Raw genomic sequence first — 26,407 nt, 5'->3', positions numbered from 1 at the left:
GCTCAGCAGTTAAGAGCACTGACTGCTCGGGGTTGGGGATTTAGCTCAGTGGTAGAGCGCTTCCCAGCTCCGGAAAAAAGGAAAAAAGAAAAAAGAAGAGCGCTGACTGCTCTTCCAGAGGTCCTGAGTACAATTCCCAGCAACCACATGGTGACTCACAACCATCTGTAATGGGATCTGATGCCCTCTTCTGGTGTGTCTGAAGACAGCTACAGTGTACTCACATATAAATAAATAAATAAATAAATAAATAAATAAATAAATCTATCTTAATAAACCAATGCAAATTAGTCCTGCAAAGAAATGCCACGTGCCGACCACAGCGACAAGAATTCTGTACCACGTATGGTAACAGTCACTGCGAGCCATCATTACACCCATTGGCCACCTTCAGACCATTCATGGAGGGAGCACAGGATTCTCCCTAAGCAGATGGCAAGCCCCCCTCTGCACAGCAGACTGAGGCGAGCCTGGAGCGGGCTGCCCATTTTGCCCTCCTGGCTCATCTCCAGACCAGTTGGCTCCCTTGGAGAAAAAGAGCAGAGAAGCTTCCTGAAGGTTTGTGTGCCATCGATGCTCCAAATCACCACGGGTCTGACTTCCACTCAAAAGCTGGAAGAAGGCACCTATTAACCTTGGCCCTGTCTTAGCTCAGGGGGTGTGGGTCCGGGAGAGGCTTCCCAGGTGACATGGCCAGTGGAGTCAGAGCCGGCTGCGGCTCCATGCATGCCCAGTTTCCTACTCTGAACCATGTCCTAAGCAATCCCACACTGGCAATGAACAGATACAGGAGGGAAGTTTAAGATTCCTGGGCTCAGACCTTCCGTGAAGCCCCAGCTGCAGCTGGGAATCTTCTAGAAAGCCGTTGTCAGACTTGATACAGAACATCTCTTACGGCTGGTACGTGTGCCCATTTACCAGTTCATGAACGCACGGAAGAGACTGGGTTTAACGTTGGGGCTCGTGCTTGGGAATGTGTTCACTCAGTCTTCCATCACTGAGTGAGACGCCAAACTCCACGTTTCCCTATATTTAAAGTACACAATAGAAAACCATTTCCCACAGTTCCTTTACACTGTCACAAAACTTTGCCAAATTCAAGAACACACACACAAAAAAAAAACAAACTATAAAGGTCCTTAAGGAGCACCATCCTGTCACGAAGTGAGAGTAGAACTGGGAAGAGGGTGGACCTTAGCTGGGACGGCAAACAAGAGCGTGCCCCTGCGAGTTCCTTTCTTTCCAGCTTTGGCACGCTAGGCATCAGACTGCTTGTCACCTTTGTGACAAAAAAAGGGGCTGTGCCTGACACTGCAGACTGGAAAGTAAAATAGAACCCTGAGAACTATTGTCCTCCTTGTCAGTTCCCGAGGACTCCCACTGACAACAGTCCTCCTCCTGCACACCTGGCCGTCACTGCACTGTGATGGAGAGACAATCTCATGTTTCAAAAGAACGGTTTCCACCAGCCCCGACCCCCCTTTTCATTTCTTCCTTTTCAAATTGACTTTGCTATTCAACTGAATTCCAGTTCCCTCTGGTGACTATATTCTTAGAGTTCGTGATTGGCAAGGAAAGACACCGTGGGCGTTACAGACACACCATGGGTGCTGCAGACACACCTCTCCCCGCTGCACGTCTTACAATCAACTGGCCTGCAAGCTGGGGGCATGACAGAGAAGGGAAGGAACTCGGTATCTGAGACGATCCAGAGGAATTGGAAGTAAAATCAACTTGAATGCTCTTTTGTTTAGACTCTCCTCCCAGCTTTGAGAAAGAGGCCCATGTGGGGAGAGTGGGGTTAGCCCAGTGAGAGCACAAGGGGGCCAGGAGACCACTCTACAGCTGCCATGGGATACAGTATCACATCTTGTGGCCACCACTCTCACACATAACCTGCTCTGTGAGGCTCCTCCATTTTCTCTTAAGAAAGAAACCCAATTGAATTCCTGGGAGGAAATTGATTCCTTAGTGATGGTCCATTATGGAGAGTTGAAACGGTGTGGAATATAATATCCGAAATGGTGTGGAATAAAAAATAATGTTTGGTTTCAGTCGACTTTGGAAGGAGCACAAGGAGATACATTTTTTTTCCATTCCTTTTCCCCATATGGCTCATTTTCATAATATGTAAGTGATTGCACATAGTCAAACATACTATTCTAGAGTATTTGTTTTTTAAAAAACTGTAAGATACCAGGTTCAAAGGATTTTGTTGTTGAAAACTTGAAATACAACTCATGGAGAAGAAAATAAAAGTTGTCTGTAATTTGGTAACTAGACAGTTTTTGTTTACATGTCCATATTATTCCTGCTGATGAAGACATATGTGTGTGCATATACATATGTGTATATGATTTTGTATGTGTGTATATTTTTGTGTATGTGTACATATGTTGTGTGTATATATTTGTATGTTTATGTGTATGTCTGTGTGTGCAAGTATGTACATGTGTTGTATGTCCACATGTGATTTTGTATGTATATATTTGTAGACATGTGTATGTATATGTGCTGTAAATGTATACTTGTGTGCATATACATGTGTGTATGTGATTTTGTATGCATGTATGTGTGTGTACATATGTGTGTATATTTGTATGTGTATGTTTACGTGTACATGTGTGTCCATGTGACTTTGTATGTGTATATATGAATATATTTGTGTGTATGTATGTGTGCATGTGTTGTATGTTTATACGTGTGTGTATGTGTGTGTGTACATGTGTGCATACATTTAACACAGGCTCAGGGCACTTATTATGGCCATCCAAGATATGCGGTCTCATATCTTACTTAAAACTGGATCGGAAGGCTTTTCTTGAGAGCAATTCACCTTGTACTACAAACCATCTCAAAGGCCTATCACACAAGGGAAATGGTTATAGGTTATATAATGTTTGTAGAAGTTAGAGGCTGGACATCCTGCTTATCTCTGATGGAGCAAAGGGCTGGTAAGGGCTGCAGAGAGCACAGCTTCCTGGCCTGTCACACCTGTGCATGCTGCAGCACAGGCCGGGCACCTAGGACCCTCCTTAGTGGCTCCCCTTCACTCTGCTTTCCCTCCATCCCAGAGATGGGGAGAGGGGTGAGGGTGCTTAAGCAGTGCTTCTCTGATTATCAACCTCATGGGTTAAGTGGTTACTGTAGCTCAATCCAGGATGGGCAATTCCAGACACAATGGGGCTCTCACTAAATGGACAGATGGACACCATGGTGGAGTCACAATTTGGTAGCATCACTGGAATATGAATGATAGGTGTGGCCTAGCTGGAGAACATAGGTATCTGGGGTGTGTTTGTGCTCTGGCTACTTCCGGTCCCTGCCCCTTTCTTCAGCCTCCTATTCCTGTTAGTGCTGCACTCTGCCCAACCACACGGAGCCAAACAGCCCCAGACTGAAACCATGAGTCCAAAGTGCTCTTCCACCCTTTTTTCTGTCAGGCTTTCATCACATGACTGCAGAGGGAATTGATGTAAGGGACAGGAAGGACAGAGAAGGCACCGTTAGGTGTCACTTTAAGACTATGAAGCCTAACAGGGAGTCAATCATTAAGAGGGACGCATGTGTGACCATCAAGAATGATAAGCTCCTCAGTCTGAGCCCAGTGTACATCAGCACCCGCTGTCATCTACCTTCCTTCGTCCTCAAGACAAAGAGGCACCTGATCTGGATCTGAGAGGATCTTTGACACTTTCCATTTTAAAACATTTTCCCCACCCCTAAGAAGGCCAGGCCCATGAAGAACTCAAGCTTGTTTCCAGCGTCTCTTCCAGAGCCACAGGTGTAACAGCCACGTCTGTGAGTCAATGTCCTGCTTGGTTTCTGTTGCTGCACTAAGACCTGAGGGAACTAGGGAAGGAAAGGGCCTATGTGGCTTACACATCCAGACCTCGGTCCATCACTGCAGGAAGCCAGGGCACGAAGTCAAGGCAGGAACCTGGAGGCAGGAGCTGATGCAGAGACCATGGAAGAGTGCTGCTTATTGGTTTGTTCCTCATGGCTTGCTCAGCCTGCTTTCTTAGGCAACCCAGGACCACTTCCTCAGGGGTGGCACCAATCCCAGTGGGCTGGGCCCTCCTACGGCAATGATTACCAAGAGCATTCCCCCACAGACTCGCCTACAGACCAACCTCATGGAAGCCTTCCCTCAACTGAAGTTCCTCCTCTTTCAGCTCTAGCTTACGCCAAGTCCACAAAACCAGCTCAGTCGGTCTTCTCATCATCAAGAAACTAGAATCGCCACATATGAACCTTGTGTCGGCCTTCTTCCTCTCAGCGTCCTGTCCTCATGTTCATCCAGGCTATGACATGAATGAGTACTGTATTTAGTCTTACTGCCAAGAAACACACACTGTGTGGACAGACCACGTTGCACTATGGGAAAAGATAGCAAAGAAACACATCTCCAGGAAGGAAGGGCTCACGATTTGAGGTAGGAGCAGGAGGCAGCTGCTTGTGCTGCGCTCACGGCTAGGACGCAGACAGTGACGGATGCTGGTGCTTGGCCCTCCTCCCCTCTTTTTATTCACCCATGGGTCGCTGTCACCCAGCTACAGGGTGGCCCTTCTCTCCTTGGCTGGACCTCTCTGGAAACCTCTTTAGAGGCACACTGAGGTGTGCATTTTCAGGTGACAGCGATGATGACAGACATCACAGTGCACAGGGGGGGTTGCGCTCACTCAGAGCTGCTGATGGAGGTGCTGGGTCTCTGTGGCGAACTGGGTCGTAGGGCAGGGGTTTTGCCTCTGAAGAACTGAAGGAGTGGTCTATTTTAAATGATCCTGAACTAGCGGGGTTTTAATGTCTGTTTCTCTGAGACGATCCTTAAGTGAAGAGTTTATTTTATTAAATGTTGGGTGGAGTTGTTTCTTCTACATTTCTCAGCCAGAAGGAACAATTCTTTAACATTTTTTGTGAAGAATTTTGGACCGGTTCACCGTATTCAATTAACAACTAACTGTACCAACATTACACCGCCCATAACCTTTTGTCAGCTCTAAGAAAGAAGCCGTCGGTGTGCATCTGAATGATGTGTAGAGAACCACGGTCTAGGCTCGGCTCCTGTGTGGCCATGAGTCACTTGTCAATGTTTACAGTGGCCTTCCCTAGTAACGCTCAGAGGACAGATCTCTGCCCAGGCTGGCAGAAGTAGTCAGTATTTGCATTTTCTAACCACTGGCCAACCCAATCTATCGCTTTTATGGGAAATAATTGCCAATTCTAAAGTTAGGCCTTGGATCTCACATATCTGCTGAACCCCAGAGCCATCTCCCTTGGAAGGATTTTTCTGGCCTGTATACTAAGATGCTTACAGTCTACGGAGACTTCGTCCATACATCGACCGCCCTAGCTTACTGGTTATATACTGCTGGAAGACATGCATTTTATCTCCCCAGCTAGAGATCAAGTGTGTTGAAGGCACAGAATAACACATTCTTTGGATCCTCTTCTGCCAAGGTCAGTACATGATAGGTCCTAAAAGATTCAAGTGCCCATGACATCTTTTGAAGCTCACGGCACACAAAGGCCTACGCATGAGCTCCCATGCTCCTGCCAGATCAGCCCCTAGTCAAGGCTCCACCTGTACACGTCACCAACAAGCCACTGTCATACCACTTCCATGCCGGAGCAAACCTTGTATAAATGTCACCAACAAGCCGCTGTCATATCATGTCCATGCTGGTGAACCTCGTGCTGGGGGGTGGGGGATGCTGGATCCCTCCTCAGTGGCAGATGAAGACAATCAGAACGGAGCAGGTCTGAGTGAGCCCAGTCTGTGTTTATTGCTTATACCTTACTGGGAGGCTGGCACAGCAGAGGCTGGAAGCTAGCAGGTCACTGCACGTCTAGCCCCCAGTCACTGGGCAGCAAGGGAGCCTAGCACATTTGCGAGTGGAGCATTTGTGAAACTGAGCAATCCCGTGTGCCGGGTGGTGCACGGCCTACTGTGGAGCCACGGCGGAACAAATGGCTTGCTTCTCCACTGCTCGTTTCCCACACGGTCCCTGCAGCAGAGCATATGTAGAACGCTCCTTATGCAACAACTTCTCCTCCGAGAACTGGAGAAGCTTGCAGGGATAGCTACAGCACCCGGGAAAGGACCACAGCTTATTATCACCCAGAGATCAAGGGCCTGGTGCCCTCCTCTGAGAGCGGTTCCCGAAACCATGAAGACCAAGCAGGGACTGTATTTCTGCAAACTCCCAAGAAGACTGCAGAGTGTGGCTCAGAAGCAATTGGTCCCTCCCAAGGCTCTTACCTTTCAAGGTGGCTTTCTTCAGGACTTTCATGGCGTAGAGCTGACCAGCATCAGATCCTGTGACTTTCCTCACCAAGAACACCTGAGGAACAAGAGATACAGTGGCTGTCTGTGCTGTCAGCCTTAACTGTCGACTGGACGCAACCTGGAGTCGACCGGGAAGAGCCCACTGAAGAACTACCTACATTGGGTTTAGCTGTAAGAGTGTCCAATCCATGTGGGTAGACCGAGCCCATTACGGCTGGTATGGTCAAAGGCAAGAGGTGCTGAACTGTATGGGAGTGGAGGAGCTGAGCTCAGTATAAGCTAGCAGGCTAACAAGTGAGCATTCATGCTTCCCTTCCTCTGTGCTCTTGACTGGATATGACGTGTCCGCCTTTCTCAATCTCCTGCTGCTGCGACTTCCCTGCATTACTGGGCTGGGGAACGGTTCTCCTCTAAGCCCGTTCTCCTCTAAGACGCTTCTGTTGGGCACTTTCTCAGTGGCAGAGATGAAATAGGACACGATCTTAAGGGATTTGATAAGGGGCTGTGAGGGATGCTCCGATTGTGGGTGCCCATAGGAAATATAAGCTATCTCCAGCACTCAGGCTGCCAACACATGCTTCATCTACCTGCTGCAGCTCTGGGCTTCGCACCATCCTGCATCTGGGTTGGGTACCAGAAGGGAGACCCAAACAGATCAGACTGCACCAGACACACTAGCTACTCCTATTTAAACTTTCTGTATCCAGATTGGTCTTAGAGTTTCTGTGATGAAATACCGTGACCAAAGCAAGTCAGGGAGGAAAGGGTTTATTTGGCTTACACTTCCACATCACAATCCATCATCAAAGACAGTCAGAACAGGAGGCAGAAAAAAATGGAAGCAGGAGCCAATGCAAAGGCCATAAGGGTGTTTCTATGCTTGTTACCCATGCTCAGCCTGCTTTCTTATAGAACCCAGGACCACTAGCCCCATGACAAAGCCACCGTCAATGGCTGGGGCCCTCCTCCCAATCACTCACTAGAAAATGTCCTACTGGTTTGCATACAGCCTTATCTCATAGAGGCATTTTCTCAACTGAGATTCCCTCCTCTCGGATAAGTCTAGCTTTGTGTCAAGTCGACATGAGACTAGCCAGGGGAAGATTCTACCTGTAGGCAGCAGAAGCTCACAGGCAGTATTTGATGGCCCTTAAGCACACTCCTGTGGGTATTTAACGTTCTCTGAAAACACTTTCGATGCAAGAACTAATCAACAAAGCAATAGATACCTGAGACAGGCTGAACTTAAGGTGAGATTGCTGTTTTTTTAAAAAATTAATGAAGAAAAATGCAAAGTATGAAAAGTAATGTTCCACGCATGAGTAAAGTAATGATTTCCTAAAAGAATTTTTCCACTGATGTAAACCCTGCTGGGTGGCAGAGCCCACACTGGCACCCTGGGCTGTGGTGTAGCTGTAGGCAGAGGCAGATTCCCTTAAATGGATCTGTTGCATTTCTCCTTCTGAAAGGCCTTCCTCGTGCCCAGCCCTCCTGCATGCACTTTGAGGTATTCTAGCTCCATGCAAACTCTAGAGAGCCCACACTGGCCAAGGATGCAGCACCACCATGATAAGCTATCTGTAACATCAATCACAGTAGGGATGCAGGTTTCCTTAGCCAGAAGGTAGATAAGTCCTCAATCTCCTGGTTCTCTGTCACAGACAAGGAGCATACTCGGGAACCTGCGGGGCATGGAGCACAGTCTCTCAGTGCAGAGACAAGGTATGGACCTTGATATCTGCTGTCCTCCCGCAAGACCACAGACATCTATTCCAGAGGCACAGCAGATGAAGAACTAGGAGGATGCATTGTCCAAGCCCAGGACGCACATCTGTAGATGGAGTATCAACCCCACACCTACACCACGTGTCCTGCAGGGAATTCAGCTGCCCCCTGCCCCAGCACTGCCTCTACCCAACTCCTCCTGGCCACTGTCAATGCTGTAATCACATCCCTCAGCAGAAGTGACTATGTGACATCCATGGGAAAATGTCATGCTCTCTGTCAGATGGCAAAGGTGCAGGAGAGAAGGGCCCTGTCTTGTACGGTGATCAGCACTGCCAGGAACATACAGGGTCCTGGGAAGTCGTGGGGACACACTGTCACTGAGAGCGGTACGGGATGTCCACGGTATGTGTGTACACATCTCCAAGGCTGGATGAACAAGCCTACAGTACAGGTCCAAGAGAGAGCCTGGGGCTCACTCTCATGTGCACCAACTGCCACACTGGATTTCGACACCAGATCCACCCACAGGACCCTGAGATCCCCATGAGAACACAGCTCTGCCACATCCCTAAAAGTTACTGTAGGTGGAAAAACTCGCATTCTAGGCCGGCAGTTCTCAACCTTCCTAATTCTGCAACCCTTTAATACAATTCCTCATGTTTGGTGACCCACCCCCAACCATAAAATTATTTCATTGCTATAACTATATAATTATTATAACTATAATTTTGCTGCTGTTATGAATCGTAACATCTGTGTTTTCCAATCGTCTTAGGTGACGTGACCTCTGTGCAAACGACGCTCAGCCCCCAGAGGGTTTGCAACCCACAGGTAGAAAACTACAGTTCTAGACAATGTCGCACTGGGTCAAGACCACCTCCTTGCTGTAGGGAATGAGCTTCCCAGTAAGCAGGTAGAAATGAGGAAGCATTTCTCTTTTTCATTGCAGCAAAGTCTCTTATTCATTGGAATAAGGGATTTTTTTTCTTTTTTTTTTTTTTTTTGGTTCTTTTTTTCCGGAGCTGGGGACCGAACCCAGGGCCTTGCGCTTCCTAGGCAAGCGCTCTACCACTGAGCTAAATCCCCAACCCCGGGATTTTTTTTCTAAAGCAAAAGGCACTAGAGCCTAACTGCTAAGTCCCTGTGTCTGAACTGACTCAGTGTATAAAATTCCATTCACTCTTCCAGCCTGTTCCTGACACCCACAGCATCTATCCACACTTTGTCAAAAAAGTGTAGAATTGCTAATGCCTGGGAGGCAGGAGGCAGGAAGGAGGAGGGAGGAGGGAGGAGGGAGGAGGGAGGAGGGAGGAGGCAGGAGGCAGGAGGCAGGAGGCAGGAGGCAGGAGGCAGGAGGCAGGAGGCAGGAGGCAGGAGGCAGGAGGCAGGAGGCAGGAGGCAGGAGGCAGGAGGCAGGAGGCAGGGGGGAGGAGGCAGGAAGCAGGAAGCAGGAAGCAGGAAGCAGGAGGGGCAAAAGGTATAACATCTAGGTGGTGATGATGGGCCCCAGGCGCTATGCAGACCACGGCAGCTAAGCATCCATCCATCACAAGAGAAGGGAGGCTAAGAGCTGGAAAGCAGGATGGGGCTTGTAGCAGGGTCTGTGCTGTTGGCCGCAGGACCATCACATTTTCCTGCCAGCCATCAGGAGTCAGTGGGGCTGAGCACTGAGCATCCAGCAGGCATTTTGCCTGCACACAACTGTGGTGGTTGCATGTCGATGTGCGGGGTCAGGGATGCATGCATCCATGGCCAGGCCACTGAGTCTCCACAGGGAGAACAGGATCCTGGGTCACTGTTCGAGCCCCCACAGGACTATGGCCAGTAGACAGATGAACCCCTCCATTCTGTCATGCTATAGATGAGACAGAAGCCCCAAGAAGAAAGATGCGCATAGAGGAAATTTAGTCATAAAATCGCCCTGCGGGGAGAAGCTGGGAAGAGGAAGCAGTACGCTTACGTTCAGGACTGGCAGGCCTTCCTCTGTGTTTCCCCCCACGCTCCCACCCCCATGTAATGTGACACGATATTACAGTGTCCCCCAAGTTCCCTGTAGTCCTCGCCTCCCACACAGCAGTGTGGGCGAGAGGCTCCTGTGCCACATTACAACACATCAGGAAAGTCCTCACAAATGTGGATAGACTGGAGACACACCCTTGGACTTCCTGGCCTCCAGAACCATGAGTCAAATGAGTTTCTTTTCCTTTAGAACTTGTCCAATGTTTTGTCTTTGAAGATTTAGTTATGACACCACAACACGGGCTAAGACAGAGGAAATGATAAATGACTGTGGTGAGCACTCCGGCCTAACCAACACCTAAAGGGAAAACCACACCTGCAGAGCACTGAGCAGCGCCCATCACAAATTAGCTAAGACAAAGTCAGTTTCTGCACAGAGGTTTGCATATAAAATGCTTAAAGCTTTTTGGAGACAAAGACTCACTCTGTAGGCAAGGCTGGCCTCAAAATCACAGCAATCCTCCTGCCTTAGCACTGAAAAGGAGTGGCTAATGCTTACGGTCATCTGTTTTAAAGCAGGGTTTCTGTTTCTTTAAAGGCATAGACGCAGCTGCACTGTGTCATTATTAATATGCTCCTACTAAGTGCCAAGAATTAGAGCCGTGCGCAGCAGTTCTCCCTAAGGTGAGTGGAGGGGCAGACGGAGGTCTCCGAAGAGAAGGGGGATGGCTGTAGTGCAGGCAGAAAGAGGACTTAGATCCGCAGCAGCAGAGATGAGACATCGCTCAGGTGAGGCACGCACATCTCTTTCCTGGTCCTCTGCTTATATAATTTAGAAATTTGGATGCAGTGAGAAAGGCCCCGAGCAACTTTGATGATTTTAGCAACTGTAGCTTCTGTGCCCTGACACTCCCAGCAACAGTGTGCGCTGACTGTGTGCTGACTGTGCCCTGATGCTCCCAGCAACAGTGTGCGCTGTGTGCTGACTGTGCCCTGACACTCACAGCAACAGTGTGCGCTGACTGTGTGCTGACTGTGCCCTGACACTCACAGCAACAGTGTGCACTGACTGTGTGCTGACTGTGCCCTGATGCTCCCAGCAACAGTGTGCACTGACTGTGTGCTGACACTCCCAGCAGCGGTGTGTGCTGTGATGTGTGATGACTTGTCCCACTTTCAGAACAAGTTCTGCATAGGCAGCTGTGCAGCCCCGGGCCAGATGCGCATGCGCGCGCACACATATACACACACACACACACACACACACACACACACACACATACACACACACACACACAATCTCAGGATCACTGTAATCGAAGACACCACTGCCTGATGCTCTTAGCCACATGTTCTCAGTCTGGCCAAGGGGACCTCAGACAACAGGATGTTCTGGGGCTGAGCCGAAGAAACATGGCTACTTTCTGGGAACTCCCAGGCAACAATCTCCCTCCAGCGAAGGCATTTAGAGCTCCACTCATGTAATGCCACTGTTCAGTTATAGAAAAGCAAGGACATTTTAAAATGCCAGCTTATTCCCGTCTCGGAATGTGGCACTCACAATTTACCACACTCCAGGACATTTTAAAGGAAAAAGGAGAAAGCATCTACCCCCCTTTGGCATTTCTTGATAGAGGGGAGCTGTGAGGAGCTGGAAAAGGTGGGAAATCTGCACCCAGCACAGGCTGTGGCAGATCCTGCATCTCCACCCCAGAGTGGCCAGTCTGTACCACCCCATTCAGCACTGGAACACACAACCAGGCTTTGTCACTCTCCTAAGAGTAGATGACTTTTCTTTTGAAGGCAAAGGCTGTTTTAGTCACCTCTCTCTCTTGTTGCAAGCCCAGACACCCCAGGACTCATTCAGTGCTGATGGGCTGTAGCCCAACACAGATGAGGAGACACTGCATTAGAAAGACTGCACACACCATGTACACGCTACAGCATCTAAGTCATGTGTTTCTGGAGCACAGGATACCATGTAAGACCAGTCTCCGGGCTAAGGGCATTCAGGTTCTGGGGTGCTCTGGCATGGGGACCCACAGCAGACAAGACTCAAATGCTGCCTGGGGGAAATCCCAGCCTGAGCCTCCCTATTCCGAGGTTCCGTGTAATCTGGCTAGGGAGCACAAGCAAAAAAGGAGGCACACAGCTGGAGTCCAGTGGCCCTCTGCTGAGGTCCAGGGCAAAGATGGTTTTCTGTTCCTTTGTGTCAGGGTTCATTCAGTCACCCAGGTAAGAAAGGTGGGACAGTAGGCTCAACGATGGGCAACAGCCACCCATGTTGGGGTCAGAGCTTCCGAGCATGGCCTGCCCTGGATCCATGGCATCCAGATTAATAGAGCAGACAGAACCTTCCATAGGCCTGCCCTACACATATATGTACACAGTGTATTTGCCTGCAACGCAGGCATTGGGCCGTGCAGGGCAGTCAGTCAGACCTGGGCTGGTTTCCCTGCTGCTGCTCTCATGAAAAAGAAAACCTGTACGGACAAAGATATCAAGATTTGACACCCCCCTTAGCTGCTGTGCAGAGTCCAGGAAGGCCTGAGTGAGACTCCGGGGAGACCCACTTCTTTCTAGACTCCTAGTCTGGAGTCCTCCCTTTCTGAGACAGAGCATGGCTGGAGACAAGGATCTCAGGGTGGGACACCTACAGGAGCGTACCCTTCCACTGCCTCCTCTTCCCTTCTGATGGGTACCCACCCAACTCCAGTCCTTTGTCCCACCTGCCCATACAAGATTAGGAACTGAAGAGGTGGGCTGTGTAGTGTATCGTTAACACCTCCACATCCACAGAGCCTCGTCAAAGATTTGTTCTATAGAAATGCTTTCTTAAAAGCGAAGTTAAAGTGTAAATGAATGAGAAGTCTGGGAAGGCCTTTTCGATTTTTTTTTTCAAATACAGTATCTCATATAGGCCAGGCTGGCCTTGAACTCAGGATCTCACATAGCCCAGGCTGGCCATGAACTCAATAAGCAACTGTGACTGACTGAACTTCTGATCTTCCTGCCTCCGCCTCTAGAGTGCAGACATTACATGTGTTCCCTCACATCCAGGTGATACAGTGCTGGGAACCGAACCCAGGGCTTCCTGGGTACAAGAGAAGTCTTCTATCAACTGTCCCATATCTCAGACCTCCTTCTTAACCATGTTTATAATGACCCCATTCCTGAGCAAGCTGTGTTCAGGTTCAGGGCAGCCATTGCTCAGGTAAGTACTGACTGGACACTCAGACTTCCAACAACACCTCTGTGCTGCCTGGGGAGTGTCCCGTTTCCTCATCCCCAGGAACTACTTGGTGCTTCTATTTTGAGATGGAGCTGTAGCAGCCACAAGAAAACAGGGGTTACCCAGCAGCAGAGGCATCACCCACAGCCCATGGCAGAACTTCTGTTCTGGGAAAGAACGGCCCCGCTAGCCTGAGCTCACACTGGAGGAGGCTTCTCCCTCAGGAGACAGCACATGGGTGACACTTCTGAGAGGCAGGAAAGGGAGAGGACTCTTGTCTGTGTTTTCCAATCCTGGCACTTAAAGAAAAAAATTATCTCTCAATTCCTCCCTACTTCTTATTAATGTTGAGCCATTTTCCTGACGATGCAGACAGGCTCCGCTTTCAGTTTACATTACTAGCTGTGGACGGAAGAGAGACAGAGTTTTGTTTTGCTACTTCCATAAACCCCAGGACCCTACTAAGTAAGCATCCACTCTGTAACCTCATGATTATACTGGTAACATGCACAAGTATAAACAGGCTCCTTGTCACTTGACCACGGAGAAAGTCAGAAGGAAGGAAGGCCTCCCGCCCCTAAACACAATGAAGGCAATGGAGTCTGTAAGAGATCTCTCCAAACCTCAGACCTCGCATGCCTGCGCTTGAGTCAGATTGGACTGAGCCCACCCTCTTCCCGGCACAGTCATGTGAAGACTGGCAAGATTCGGCAAACATCCACATGCAACACAAAAATAGTCATTCTGAAACGCCGGGACAGTTCTGTTCACACTTTGGGGAGCATTGGCTGCCTGGTATACTTGGGCCCTTCTGCTCTAGCACTCAGGCTGTCAGTGTGTGCCCATCTAGCTGCTAGTCCAGTGGATACCGTGTGTGGATGGGGCACGGGGGAAGAGCCAGCATTTCCCATCTCCTGAATCAGCCACCATCGCCATGATTCGTAAGCAGATATACGGACATGTGCAGGCTCAGCACTTAAACCCTTCCAGCTTGGACTCAGGACTAATTTAACTCAAAGCAAAGGGATATAAAATAAGTTACTTTATTTTACAAGTGGGGAAAACAAAGTATCGTCATTGACCAGGTGAGGAGAGGAGACAGACTCCAAATGCCGGCCTTCCTAACTCTTGAGTGACAGCTGTGTAGGCCAATCCAGAGAAGGGCTTTCCCCTCTTTTTCTTATTCTCTCATCAGTCACTTCCCTTTCAGTAAGAGCTGTTGTGGATGCCCTTCCCAAGACTCCCTGGTTTAAATGGAATAATCCAGCTCCTTTGGTAATAACCACAAGTCAAGGGGACCCCGATGAGCACGAGAATGTGGGTGATCTGGCGCTTCTTGGCTCACGATTCTGACAGACACAGCTCAGCTAATGTGGGCAGTTCCGTGCCCAAACTCTGCCAGATTCAGCCTGTACTGCCTTTGCATCTGAGGCCAGCCCACCAGTGTTGACCCGTTCGACTCACCTTTCCATACGACCCTTGTCCTAAAACTTTTAGCAGCTCGAACTGGGAGGGGTCTGCCTTCTCGAAGCCTTCCTTCACATGGCTGCTAATGTCAATCTCCTTCACGATGCCTTCTTCCTGCAAGACAGCAGAGATGTGCGGTTAGGACACGGCCAGGGCCCCCTTCAACCCATCTGTACCCCTACATCTGAGAAAGGTGTTTGCTCTGGGGTCTTCCAGAACGGGGGACTGAAATGGTGTGCTGTGACTGACAGGTAAATCTTCAATGCTTTCTTCCAGAGGTTTCTGTCCCCTCTCACCAATACCACAGGGAAATCTGAACGTATTCTCCATGAACATCACTCTGCAGTTAACAGTGTGCGTGGCCTCAGGAATCAAACAGTGACCCAGTGGTGTCGAGCTTCACCGCTTGGGAGGCTGGGAGAGGCTCCCACATGGAAATGCAGATGACTTACTTTCTTCCCACCTCACTATCCAGTATTTTTGACACAGATACCACAAAGAGTGCCAAAACAGAGCCTTTCGTCTCCATGAAACCCACACAGCAATCAGTACGCGTCCATCATCCTGTCCTGAAGCTGTGTGACTTGCTATATACCGGGAACGCTGGCTCTGCTAACATCAGTCTTTGTGGGGTTAGGGGGACTCTGGACATCGGACAGGGCAGGAGGTCATCCCCAAACAGCCAGGGAGATGAGACCATCCTACCTCTTTCTTTCATACAAAACACAAGCACAGTTTCCTCTCAATATCTGAGTTCCACAGCAGCAGGCACAGTGGCAGTGACCATTCATGTCACATCATATGTTATAGAGAACTGAGTGGCCTGGGATCACAGGTGACACCACTACGCCTGGCTCCCTGTCTTGTGTTGAAATAGTTGCTTTGGGGCTCTTGACACAATTCCTCCGGGGCCAGGACATGACCTGTGTCATGAATCTCACTAAATGAAGGTTTCTGGCACAGTGCCTGAGAACAGGACTTTTTTTTATTTTTTTAAGTATAAAGTGGCCTTTATTTGGGGGCATGGGAAGGGAGGTTGAGAAGGGAGTGGAGGCAGAGAAAGAGGGGACAGAGGGGGGTCAGAGAGGGAGAAGGGAAGAGGCTGGCCAGAAACATCTGGAGAGACGGGGGAAGGGGAAGGAGAAAGAGAGAGAGAAGTTGGGGTGGGGGTCAGAGAGGGAACAGGACTCTTAAAAATAACTCAATGTTTGGGGAAAGAAGCTGGTTTCAAGGCCAGACGCCAGCTGCACTTACAAAGCTATCATCTAGTGACTTGCGAGAGAAACCATGACATAGATGACAAAGAGCCCTACGAAATTCTCCTGAGTGGCCGCAGGGTTCCAGAATGTTCTAGGAGAGCAGGGAGTAGGAAGGACAGCCACCAAAAGCAGCTATAAGAGCAGAGCTCCAAACAGAGACAGCTAGACTTTTTCCTTTCTTGCTTTTACCTCTTCAATGGCTTTCTCTTTGTGTTGCTGCAGCTAAGGTTCTGGGTACGATATTGAATAATCATGGTCAGAGTGAACATGGAGTCCTGTTCCCAACTATAGAGGAAGTGTTTGGTTTTTCTCCAGTTAGAATGTTGGCTGCAGGTTTGTTTGGATAAACCACATGTTCTCTCTCAGGTGCAGATTTAGTCTATAGTGTATGGTGGGCATGCGTGTATGCATACACACATAAATACACACACATGGGAGTATAACAGAAAGGACAGTGTACTCATGAACCTTAGCAATAATGGTTGCCTGAACAGGACCAAAAAAACGAAGCAACAGACAACACTGTAGAAGGGCGGAAATCTCACAGGGCCTCACCCCCTAGCTACAGCAACTAAGGACCACTGAGAGAGGGGAAGCTGGTTACACACAGGGAGGGGTTCCTTAGCTGTTCATCTAGTCCAAACGGTCAGCCCTGAAATCACATACACACAAGGGCCACGAGAAAGACTCAGCAGAGTGGATCTATGCATCTGTTTACTTATACATATACATAATACTAACAGTTATGAAGAGGCCATGACTTTGAGAGGGAGTGAGGTGGTGTGCACGGGAGGGATGAGGAGGAGAAAAGGAAGGAGAAATGATATAATTATATTTTAATTTTATTAACATATATTGAATAGAAAGGAGAGAAAAGGAGGATAAATAATGGGATGGAGGGGATGAGAAAACTACCACTCAGGACATAAAAGAAGAAGAGAGACTGAAGGGCAGTTACAGAAAGCCGGATAGCAGAGACAATGGAGATAAAAGAGAAGAAACCTAAAACACGCTCTGCTCCCCGGAGGACTCCAAGCCTGTCTTCCTTTGGGACGTCTGAGTCCAGTCAGCCCTCGGCTCCTCTGTCCATCTGGAAGTTAAGTCCTACGGGTGTGCGACTGTGTAAATACCACACCCTAACTGACGGTGCCCGAAGCAATCAATTCCCTCTCTGTCTTCTACTTTTTGTCTCCAGAAATGTAAAGCTAATCAAGATGACCATGTGTCTCTCTGTATGAGGAAACTGGATGCTACAACGCCACCACCCCAGATGTACTGGTTCCCCAGGCTTGCCTACCATTATCCCGTCCGGCTACACTAATTAGATCACACGCCTGGCTAAAATTAATTCTGCGTTTTGGAAAACAAATAAGATGAAGTAACCTGCTGCAAGGAGACAGGGGTAGAAACCAACAGTGTGAATACTTTCTGGATGCAACGAGAAAGGGTTGAAGAAAAAGGTCAGTGTTCTTTTTTTTTTTTTTTTTTTTTTTTGGTTCTTTTTTTTGGAGCTGGGGACCAAACCCAGGGCCTTGAAGGTCAGTGTTCTTAGACCGGAGTGTTAACACTTGACACGAAAGATCCCTCTGGATGCAGGGACAGAGGCCTTCAGGAAGGTACATGGTGAGGATGTGCAGTGGGAACAGCTGGGCACTCACCCAGAGGCCAACAGGTTCATAGTTGAAAGAGAGCTGAGGTGGGCTTGGTATCAATCTTGGGAACTAATCAAAAGCCTTTAAAGATGACATGGCAGCTAGAGAGGTGACTCGGTAGTCAAGAGCCCAGTTCCGATCACCCATGTTCATTAGGTGGCTCATAACCACCTGTAACTCCAGCTCCAGGAGATCCTACATACTGTTCTGTCCTCTGAGAGCACTTCTACACACACTGCATACAAATACTCATTATTATTACTATTAATAATAATAATGTTGTTGTTGTTGATGATGTTGGTGGTGGTGATGATGGTGGTGGTGGTGATGATGATGATGATGATGATGTAGTAAAATCAAGGCTCAGTGTCAACCATAGACCTCTGAATCGAGTGTGATTCATTTATCTCAATTTCCTGGCTTTCTAGCTAAGGACCTGAGAGTCGGTTTTTCCTTTCAGGCACACACAGGGTAGCCATTTCTGCGAGTGTTTGCTGGGTTCATACTCTGCCTATGATGTCTCTGCAGGAGGACTCCTGGGATGTGGTTCCTGAGTGGCAGGCAGTGAGAGGACTCTGTCTCTGGCCTTGGCTGTGTGTTCAGCTTCCTGTCTGGACTTTCTTTGGGATCCTTATGGAGAAGAAAGTGTCAAAACAGGCGTGACCCAGCTGCCCTGCTGTCCACACCGTTCACCAGCCCAGTGACTATCACAGCAGAACCCAGATCTAAGCAGCCATGAGCTTCAGAATTCAGCACGCGGTTTACCCATCTCTGAAACAGAAGAAACCTCATGGAGAGGAATCTACCAAATAACTTTCTCACTCCTTCACTTCCTTTCTCCCATGCTCCCTCCCTCTCTCCTCTGCCTCTTCTTTCTTTCCTCCTTATTTTTTGTTACAGTCAACTTAGCGATTTCATATGTTTAAAAGATTATGAAGTATTTAGCGAAAAGAAAATAAATGGATCTAGCTCCAAGCTTTCCAATGTAGCCCCCGCCCTTCAACATGGTGCTATTGTCTACCCTTGCTTGGTCTGTAGAGCTGTCAGAGCTGGGAACCTGGCACAGAAGGAAAACTCGAGTAGAACAAAGGTATTTACTGCAGCCCGCACAAACCAAAAATTACAGGCTTCCGGTGACAGGTGCAAATGAAGAGAGGTGACAAGCTGGAGCTGCTTCCCCAGAACTGCATCCCTGTGAGCTTCACAATAGTTAACTCCTGAGGTCACATTCCCCCTTCTCTAGGGATACTGAGCACCAAGAACTCAAAGATGGACGGCAAGGCCAATGGCAACCCTCTCCGTGACATTCCGCAGGTGGGTCCCGTTCCTGAGCTTCTCGTTCCTTGCACCCTGTGTCACGGTTTGGAAGAAGCAGGCTGGCCTGGCCAACCCTCCCAGAAGCCATTGGGATGCCCAACGCCCATCTCCATGTCCATAGATTCCTCCACAGGACAAGACGTGTATTGCACTAACTGTATATTCTCTAGTGTGTCACTGTGTACCCAGCAAAATGTCTTCACAGCATCTACCTGTAAGCACCTACAAGGGACACTTTGTGGGATAGTTTAAGCCTTGGCCTCTGGAGGACACCCAGCTCAAGACAGCATCCAGTGTTGGCGTGCACATGACCTCACCGCCCTTAGACCCTCTCTATCTGTAGAGTAAGAAGAGTTGGGAACTTTCTATAACGCAGAGGCCATTATTTACATTATACATACATTTCTGAGTTTGAGGAAACTGCATTGGAACAACTCCAGAAAGTCATCATCACTTGAGGCTCAGCAGATACAGATACACATGCCACATAGAGATCACACACCCTGCCCACCCCATATGAGACACTGGGGATGATCCACCTCTGGTCATGGGATGCCAAAGTGTCAATTATTTATCCTAGATAAAGTAGATTGGAGCTCATCCAGGGAGGGCACCCATCTGGATCATCAGAAGAGAAGTCTGATGCTTGAACCCAAGAATCAGCAGGCCTGGTTTTGGAGGCATACAGCAACAGTGCAGGAACCCCCATAATCCTGACCTGTGAACTGGTGTCTGAGCAGAGGCCTAACGTCATCAGCAGGGATCTGGTACACAGGGTTCTCCTGGCAGTGTGGACTCTGATGACTTGAGCACCTTAGCACAGGAATAGACATTAAAATAACTGCCTGTGTTAAACTTCCACATTGCGCTGTGTGTGTGCTATGGAACTATCGAGCGCCTTGGTGAATATGTGTGTGTGTGTGTGTGTGTGTGTGTGTGTGTGTGTGTGTGTGTGTGTGTGTGTGTTAACACAGAGCAAGAAAGGGGGTTAGTTTAAAAGGAATGGCCAGCCTAGGTGTGATACAGGAGTGGCTGTTGGGACAGAACAGGAAGGAGCCTCAGAGCCAGCCCAGCCAACAGAGTGCTCCCAGTCAGAATGATAACTCTTCCTCTCTGCTTTGCCCCAGATTTGGAGTGGCGGCTACCTATCTGCTATCAGCCATCACTGTCTTCCTGTCACCAGACCTCTGGCTTACCCACTGTTGGAAGACACAGCTCCTGAGCCAAGCCCAGCATGGCTGTAACCGAATTTTGGCAAGAAGCCAAGGCACTTAAAAGAGAGAACCAGCCTACTAGCAGCTGCTTCTGGAGGCTTCTGAATTGCCCTTCTGTCTCGGAATGACAGCCTGGGGACAGTAGTGCAAATCCCCGCTGAGATCTGTGTAGGTATTCTTGGATCTTACCCAGAACCCAGCCCCACTGCAGCACACACAGAGTTGGACAAAGTCTTCTCATGGCTAACTGGGATCCACATTTCAGAACATCTCCTCGGAAGACTGTCCAAAACAGTGGCTGGGTAAGGGTGGGGTTATGGAACATTCTAGCACATTCCTAGGATTTGCTCCTTATGGAAGCAACCGATACAGCTCTTAAGTTCAATCTTTAGCCACTTCTTCTCAGAGTAGCATGTTTTCCTTGTGTCTCAAACTTTTAAAATAATGGATATGCACGCAGAAAATTGCCATGTTTTTCTTATCAGGTCTCGAGGGATCGAGTACATTTGAACATTTCAAGCCTCATGACCACCATGCGTTGGGTCCCTGGCCTGCTTCAGAGAGGGGAGTGTGACAGTGGGCCTGCCCATAACCCACAGACTGTGTGTGAAGAATGTTCAGTGAGCATGGAGTGGGAAAACTCACAGTTCTGTTCCACTCCCATCAACTGTGGATACGTGTTCTGATGGGGCAGGCTGCAAGTACACCACCAACACACACCTAAGCACGTTTACTGTCTCCCAGAGGCACGGTGTTTTTTACATGAGGAAAGCTATCCCCTCTTCTGGTCCTGGGTACTCCTGCATCTAAGTAGAAAAGACTTGACTGCGTAGTGATGACATCTTTCCTTCTCACCCAGACTTGCCCCTTCAGCCACTGTGGTGGATTGAATAGAAACAGCCCCTAGTGGCTCAAATATGTGGATACTTGGTTATTAGAACCTAGTACTACATGACGAAGATTGATATGAGGCCTCCTTGGAGGAGGTGTCATAGGAGTGGGCTATAGGATTTCAAATGCTCAAGCTAGGCCATGTCTCTCTCCTTCCTGCTGTCCAGACCTGGAGGTAGATAGAAGTCTTAGCTCTTTCAGCACCATGTCTGCCTGACTGCCACCATGCTGACAATGGACTAGCCCTCTGAATGTAAGCCAGCCACAATTAAATGCTCTCTTTGTCAGAGCTGCTATGGTTACGGTGTCTCTTCAGGACAGTGACTGAGACATCCAGTGACACTCAGCAGAGCCACTGATGCCTCGCTTATGTGACAGTGTACTTTAAGAAGACCGTGGGAAACGTGGAAAGCACCTCCAGATGAAGAAGCACACAGGCGATTAGGATGGGACAATTACCAAGAAGGAACTCTTTTCAGGGAGGGAGCTCAATGACAGCTATGAGATCAGGGCTGCTGAGCATGTGTAGACATCTTGGGGAGAGAAGAGAATTCCTGCGTCTCTCCATATGTAGGAACTCCAATGCTCCTCATCTGGGGCCGGTCTGTTAGGATGCGGCAGGCACCTTACAAGACGTTCTCTCCTTCCAGGCTCAGTCAACAGAGTCAACGAGGCACCTCTACTGTAGGGCGCACCCATCCTGGCCCCTACACGACTACGCAGCCCCCTTCACCTCCATGTGGAAGCATCAGGAGCCTTACCCTCCAGGCTCTGCATTTCCCTGCTGAAGATCCCTGGTGGCGGCTGCTGAGGCTGTCACCCTATACTTTCACTTTTCTTGGCCTCTTCATCCTCTTCCTAGAAAGGCAGCCAATGAACACTGCCCATGCATGCCAGCACCTCCCAGGAAACACTACGCACACACATCGCCATTCCCTTTGATCAAATGGCCTCTCCACAGGCAGCTCCTCAGCATGGAAACAAGCAAGATGCCCTGATGGGGTTGAGGGCCAAAGACTGCCAGGTTCATCCTGGAGACTGGAAATGGGAGGGGGAGGCTCAGCACCAGCCAAGGAGCAAACAGCACAGACCTTCCTCTACGATCAGAAAAATGAGAACCAAGAGGGGATAGGGAGTTACTGTTTTTTCTCATCGATTAGGACAATTCTAGAAGCGCTGTCCTTATTCTGGAAGGCTGTCGAGTGCTCTGGTGAGTTCTGCTTAGAATGCAATGGAAAGCAATGAAACGTGTTGAAGCGCTCTTCACAGCAATCTGTGCTGACAGCCAGCCTAGGATCTCTCACAGAGGCAGGCCCAGAGGATGTTAGTGGCTAGTGCCACAAGTGGGCTTGGTACATAACACATCAGATGTTGCTGCCATATCCAAGAATTCTCTAGAAGGAAAAATGGTAGGCGCCAACTCACCATCACCAAAAGCCCCTGGGGAATGGCCAGTACCAAACACACTCTTGGGGAATGGAAAAACCAGCACACACTTGGGGAACAGAAGGACCAGCACACACTTGGGGAACAGAAGGACCAGCGCACACTTGGGGAACAGAAGGACCAGTGCACACTTGGAGAACAGAAGGACCAGCGCACACTTGGGGAACAGAAGGACCAGCACACACTTGGGGAACAGAAGGACCAGCACACACTTGGGGAACAGAAGGACCAGCACACACTTGGAGAACAGAAGGACCAGCACACACTTGGGGAACAGAAGGACCAGCGCACACTTGGAGAACAGAAGGACCAGCTCTCTGGCCTTGAAGCTGCCCCGCTCTTCCCCAGTCTTCACTACTGTCAGTGGCCACTGGTCCTGAAGCCTCACTCCTCTTCCTTAGGCAGACACCCCAGCCCGGCACGTCTTGTTGAGACTCAACCCACAGCACTGGGGGCTGTGCCTGGCGATTCACATTCCATGACTAAAGTCAGCCATTTCCGACATCACTCAACTGGAGGGAAAAGTTCAACTGACCCACCGTACGGAAAACAACCCAGTGATTTCAAGGACGACATTGGTGGGAATCGTCTCCTCCAAGCAGGGGAGTGGTTACTCGTGTACATGCACAAGCCTATACTCCAAAATGTCTGAGGGAACTGGGAGACAACCAGACACCAACCCGATGCTCCCCAACCTACAAGTGCATTTCTACTTTCATTATCTACAGACCTTCTCTGGCCTCACCCACCCTGTGATAACTGCCCGTTCTGAAACTCTGAATCCTTGGCTCGCACTCTTCTATTGCTGCATCACCCCACCTACCCAGGTCTCCTCCTCACTTGCACACACATCACTTCCCTCCTTCCTCCCTCCCAAGCAAAAGCTGATCTGCACACCTTGCTCTCCCACTAAGCAGGTGAGCCTGCCCACTTTTGTCTCCGCAGTGCCTCCCATGAGCCTCAGTCAGTCCCTTGTTGTCTTCAGTCTGCTCCATGGCCTTTCTGAAGCTACCAGCCTGCCTTGGCCTAAAAACTGGCCCTTAGTGTTCCTGGCTCCTTGCTGGTGCAAAAGAAGGATCTGACTTCATCTCACCAATGTGGGTGCAGGAAGGGGCAGGCTATAGGAGCTGACGGGGCGGTAGCATGAGCTCCGTGTTCTGTGCTGTCCACACTCCTCATGCCATTTTGCCCTCAGAGCACTCTGAGAGAAGTTGCTGCCTCCTCGCTGGGGCAGATCTGAACTGAGGACCACAGAGGCTCCACACGGCCAAGCAGTAGATTTGCTTGCGAGGATCCCATGGTGAGAAGGGCTGAGGGGCTGATAAGCAGGCAGTGCACAGGACATGAAAGCAGTGACCACGTGTGCACACACAGCCATGTGTGCACCCTCATAAAGAGCAATGAAGCCGAGAAGCTGCAGTCCCTGCCCTCAGGGTGATCAGTAGCCCCGGCATTTATAGAGAGAGTCAAAGGCAATGACCAGTACTACTTATCAGCCACAGTTGGATCACTCCTCGGAGCTAGACCTCGGGATATCATTGGCTATCCCCAGAGGTAACATGCTCTCTGCCTCCAGTTCACTCTGGTGGAGACACGCAAACTATGCCTGATATCTCAGCATGTGGGATCCACAAGGGGACCTCACCGGAGTGCATTCAGGCTGGCTGTCCCGGGAAAATTCCTATGACGGATGGAAATGGGACTCACACCCAAACTAGCTCTGGGATTTCTTTGTGAAATTGGGCCTCAGAGTTGAACCTGTTGAAGCAAGGACAAACTAAGACGAGCGCCTAGAATATGCCTGGAGAACCAAAGCAAAGGCATGGGGGACTCCGTGGGAGCAACCAGACAAGGGCTCATGAGCTAAGGCTGAGTCTCAGAGCTTATATGAGGTGAGCAGGATCTTCTCCCACCACAATGTTAGAACCTCAGCTTGACCTCTCAAGCCCTTGCCTCTTGTGTAACAATGGGTTCAGTTCATTGCCTCTCGAAAGACCCTTTGACAAACCTCCGACATTCAAGAGAAAAGGAAAATGAGTCTTCTACAGAAATCTTACTAAAGGCACCTTTTATGGCTCCCCTACAAAACCATGGGGTTGCACAAAAGGGAAGCCAGCTCTTCTGATGCTAAAATTAATCTGTGATAACAGTTAGCCTGGAGATCATGAAAGATTAATGCTGCTCAGGCTAGGCCCATTCGTGGCCTGTGCGGACGTGCGGACAAGCAGAGCTAGAACTGCACACACTGGGGTCCCTGCCAGGATGACACCTTCTGTGCCCTACCCACACCTCACCCCCAGCACCTTCTGTGCCCCACCCACACCCCAGATCACCAAATTCACAATTAGTTCCAAATCCTTGGGCCGACTGGAAAGAGAAGCATGGTTTAACTGGAAGAGTCACAAGAAGCAGAGATTGCTTCTGAGGTATGCTTTTGTCGTTTCCCTGGCTTCCCCCGGAGCACACATTTTCTTTGGGCTCATTCATTCCTAGGGGAACCAAAGACCTGAACTACTACTACACAGTGGTCCCCTCAAACTGCCTGTCAACATGCTCTTCTGAGAGGATGCAGCCTGGGAATCACCTTCCTAGTACCAAACACATCCCATGTGCAACCAAGTCAACACCTCATTGAACCGAGATCTCACAGGTTAATAGCCTGACCGGAGCCAGCCTCCAATTCCCTGGCCTCCAGGGGTCAGTGCTTAGCACAGAGCTGGACAGGAGATCAGGGCTGGGCTGCTATGAGGCACCTAGGGAGAACCTTAAAGCCTATGGGCTTGGAGTTGGGTATAGCATCCAGGATCCACATGCATCTGTGAACATCACAGACTTGTCCAGGAGACGCAACACTTGTGGGCTGCTGCAGTCATCAGTGCCAGCAGGGACATTGCCAGGAGGGCATTCTAACAAAACAGTCTTCTCCCGTGTGGGTGTAGAACTGGCAGGCAGTTCTGGGAATCCTCAAGAGGAACACATGGAAGCCAGCATAGGAGTAGGGTAAGAAAGGGTATCACTTAAAGTCAGATTAGCAGAGGTTAACCCAGAGCTGACCTCTATGGCTGTGGCACCCGGTCAGCACTTTTAGCTGGGCTCCAGGAACCCAGCATGCAGGCTTTATCACCAGCCTTCTGGAACAAGGTGAGGCCAGTTCTTTTTTATGATGGGACTATTCTGGGGTGAGACTACATCAGCGCCAGTTTCAGAACATTCTCTGGAAAGCCTACTACGTGGCAGTGCCAAAAGGGCCAGTTGCAGTGTAGGCTCCACGTGCCAGGTTCAGTTCACAGAACCAACCCCCACCCCCATTTTCAATTCTATGGCTGCTGACCAAGAATCAACTGGAACTATCATCACTTTTGCAACGTCACTGGTGGCACCAAAGGCTTTGTCCCTTTGCTCCAGTCATGGCCGAGGTTGTAAGCCAGTGAATCCAAGCCAGTGGCACAGTCAATTAACTCACTTATGGTTCTTAAATGAAGATGATTCCAAACCAGGCCAGGTCTGCTACTACACACAAAGGCAAGAATAGCTTTCTCCCTCATCAATGTGGACTTCCTGCCCTCACACGGGTCCAGTCCATTACATGTTCCCACACAATATCTATAATCTTTGCATGCCCTTAGAGAGAGGTCTGCCCACATCCCACCCTGTAGCCTTTGGCAGAGATGCACCCTCCTTGGAAGTGGAACTGAATGCTGCACTAGCCACACCCTGCACATACCCCAAATATCCATACTGTAGCTACCCACTACATGCACTGCATTGGCCTCTACAGCTGGGCACTGCACACTTGAATCACCTACTATGCATACTGCAGCAGGCTACTGTACATACAAAAGTCACTCGATGCACACTGCAGCTGCACATACAAATGTCACTCACTGTAGCTGCACAAATGCACACACTCCAGCTGCACATACAAATGTCACTCACTGTAGCTGCACAAATGC

The 26,407-nt window shown here is 49.4% G+C and overlaps 1 protein-coding gene across 3 annotated transcripts in view; it reads right to left on the bottom strand.

Annotated features, from left to right (window-relative positions):
• Rps6ka2 (ribosomal protein S6 kinase A2) overlaps positions 1-26,407 on the bottom strand; it is a 274,655-nt gene that overhangs the window by 65,584 nt on the left and 182,664 nt on the right. For all 3 annotated transcript variants that reach the window (XM_087587129.1, XM_087587137.1, NM_057128.1), the window contains 2 exon segments: positions 14,673-14,789; positions 6,263-6,344 (listed from right to left, as the gene is read on the bottom strand). In XM_087587129.1, the coding sequence (XP_087443255.1) occupies positions 6,263-6,344; positions 14,673-14,789 (199 nt within the window).

The sequence above is a fragment of the Rattus norvegicus genome, chromosome 1, assembly GCF_021556685.1.
Source record: "Rattus norvegicus strain SHRSP/BbbUtx chromosome 1, alternate assembly SHRSP_T2T, whole genome shotgun sequence".
In the NCBI taxonomy this organism is placed as follows: Eukaryota; Metazoa; Chordata; class Mammalia; order Rodentia; family Muridae; genus Rattus; species Rattus norvegicus.
This window is presented reverse-complemented; position numbering and strand designations above follow the sequence as displayed.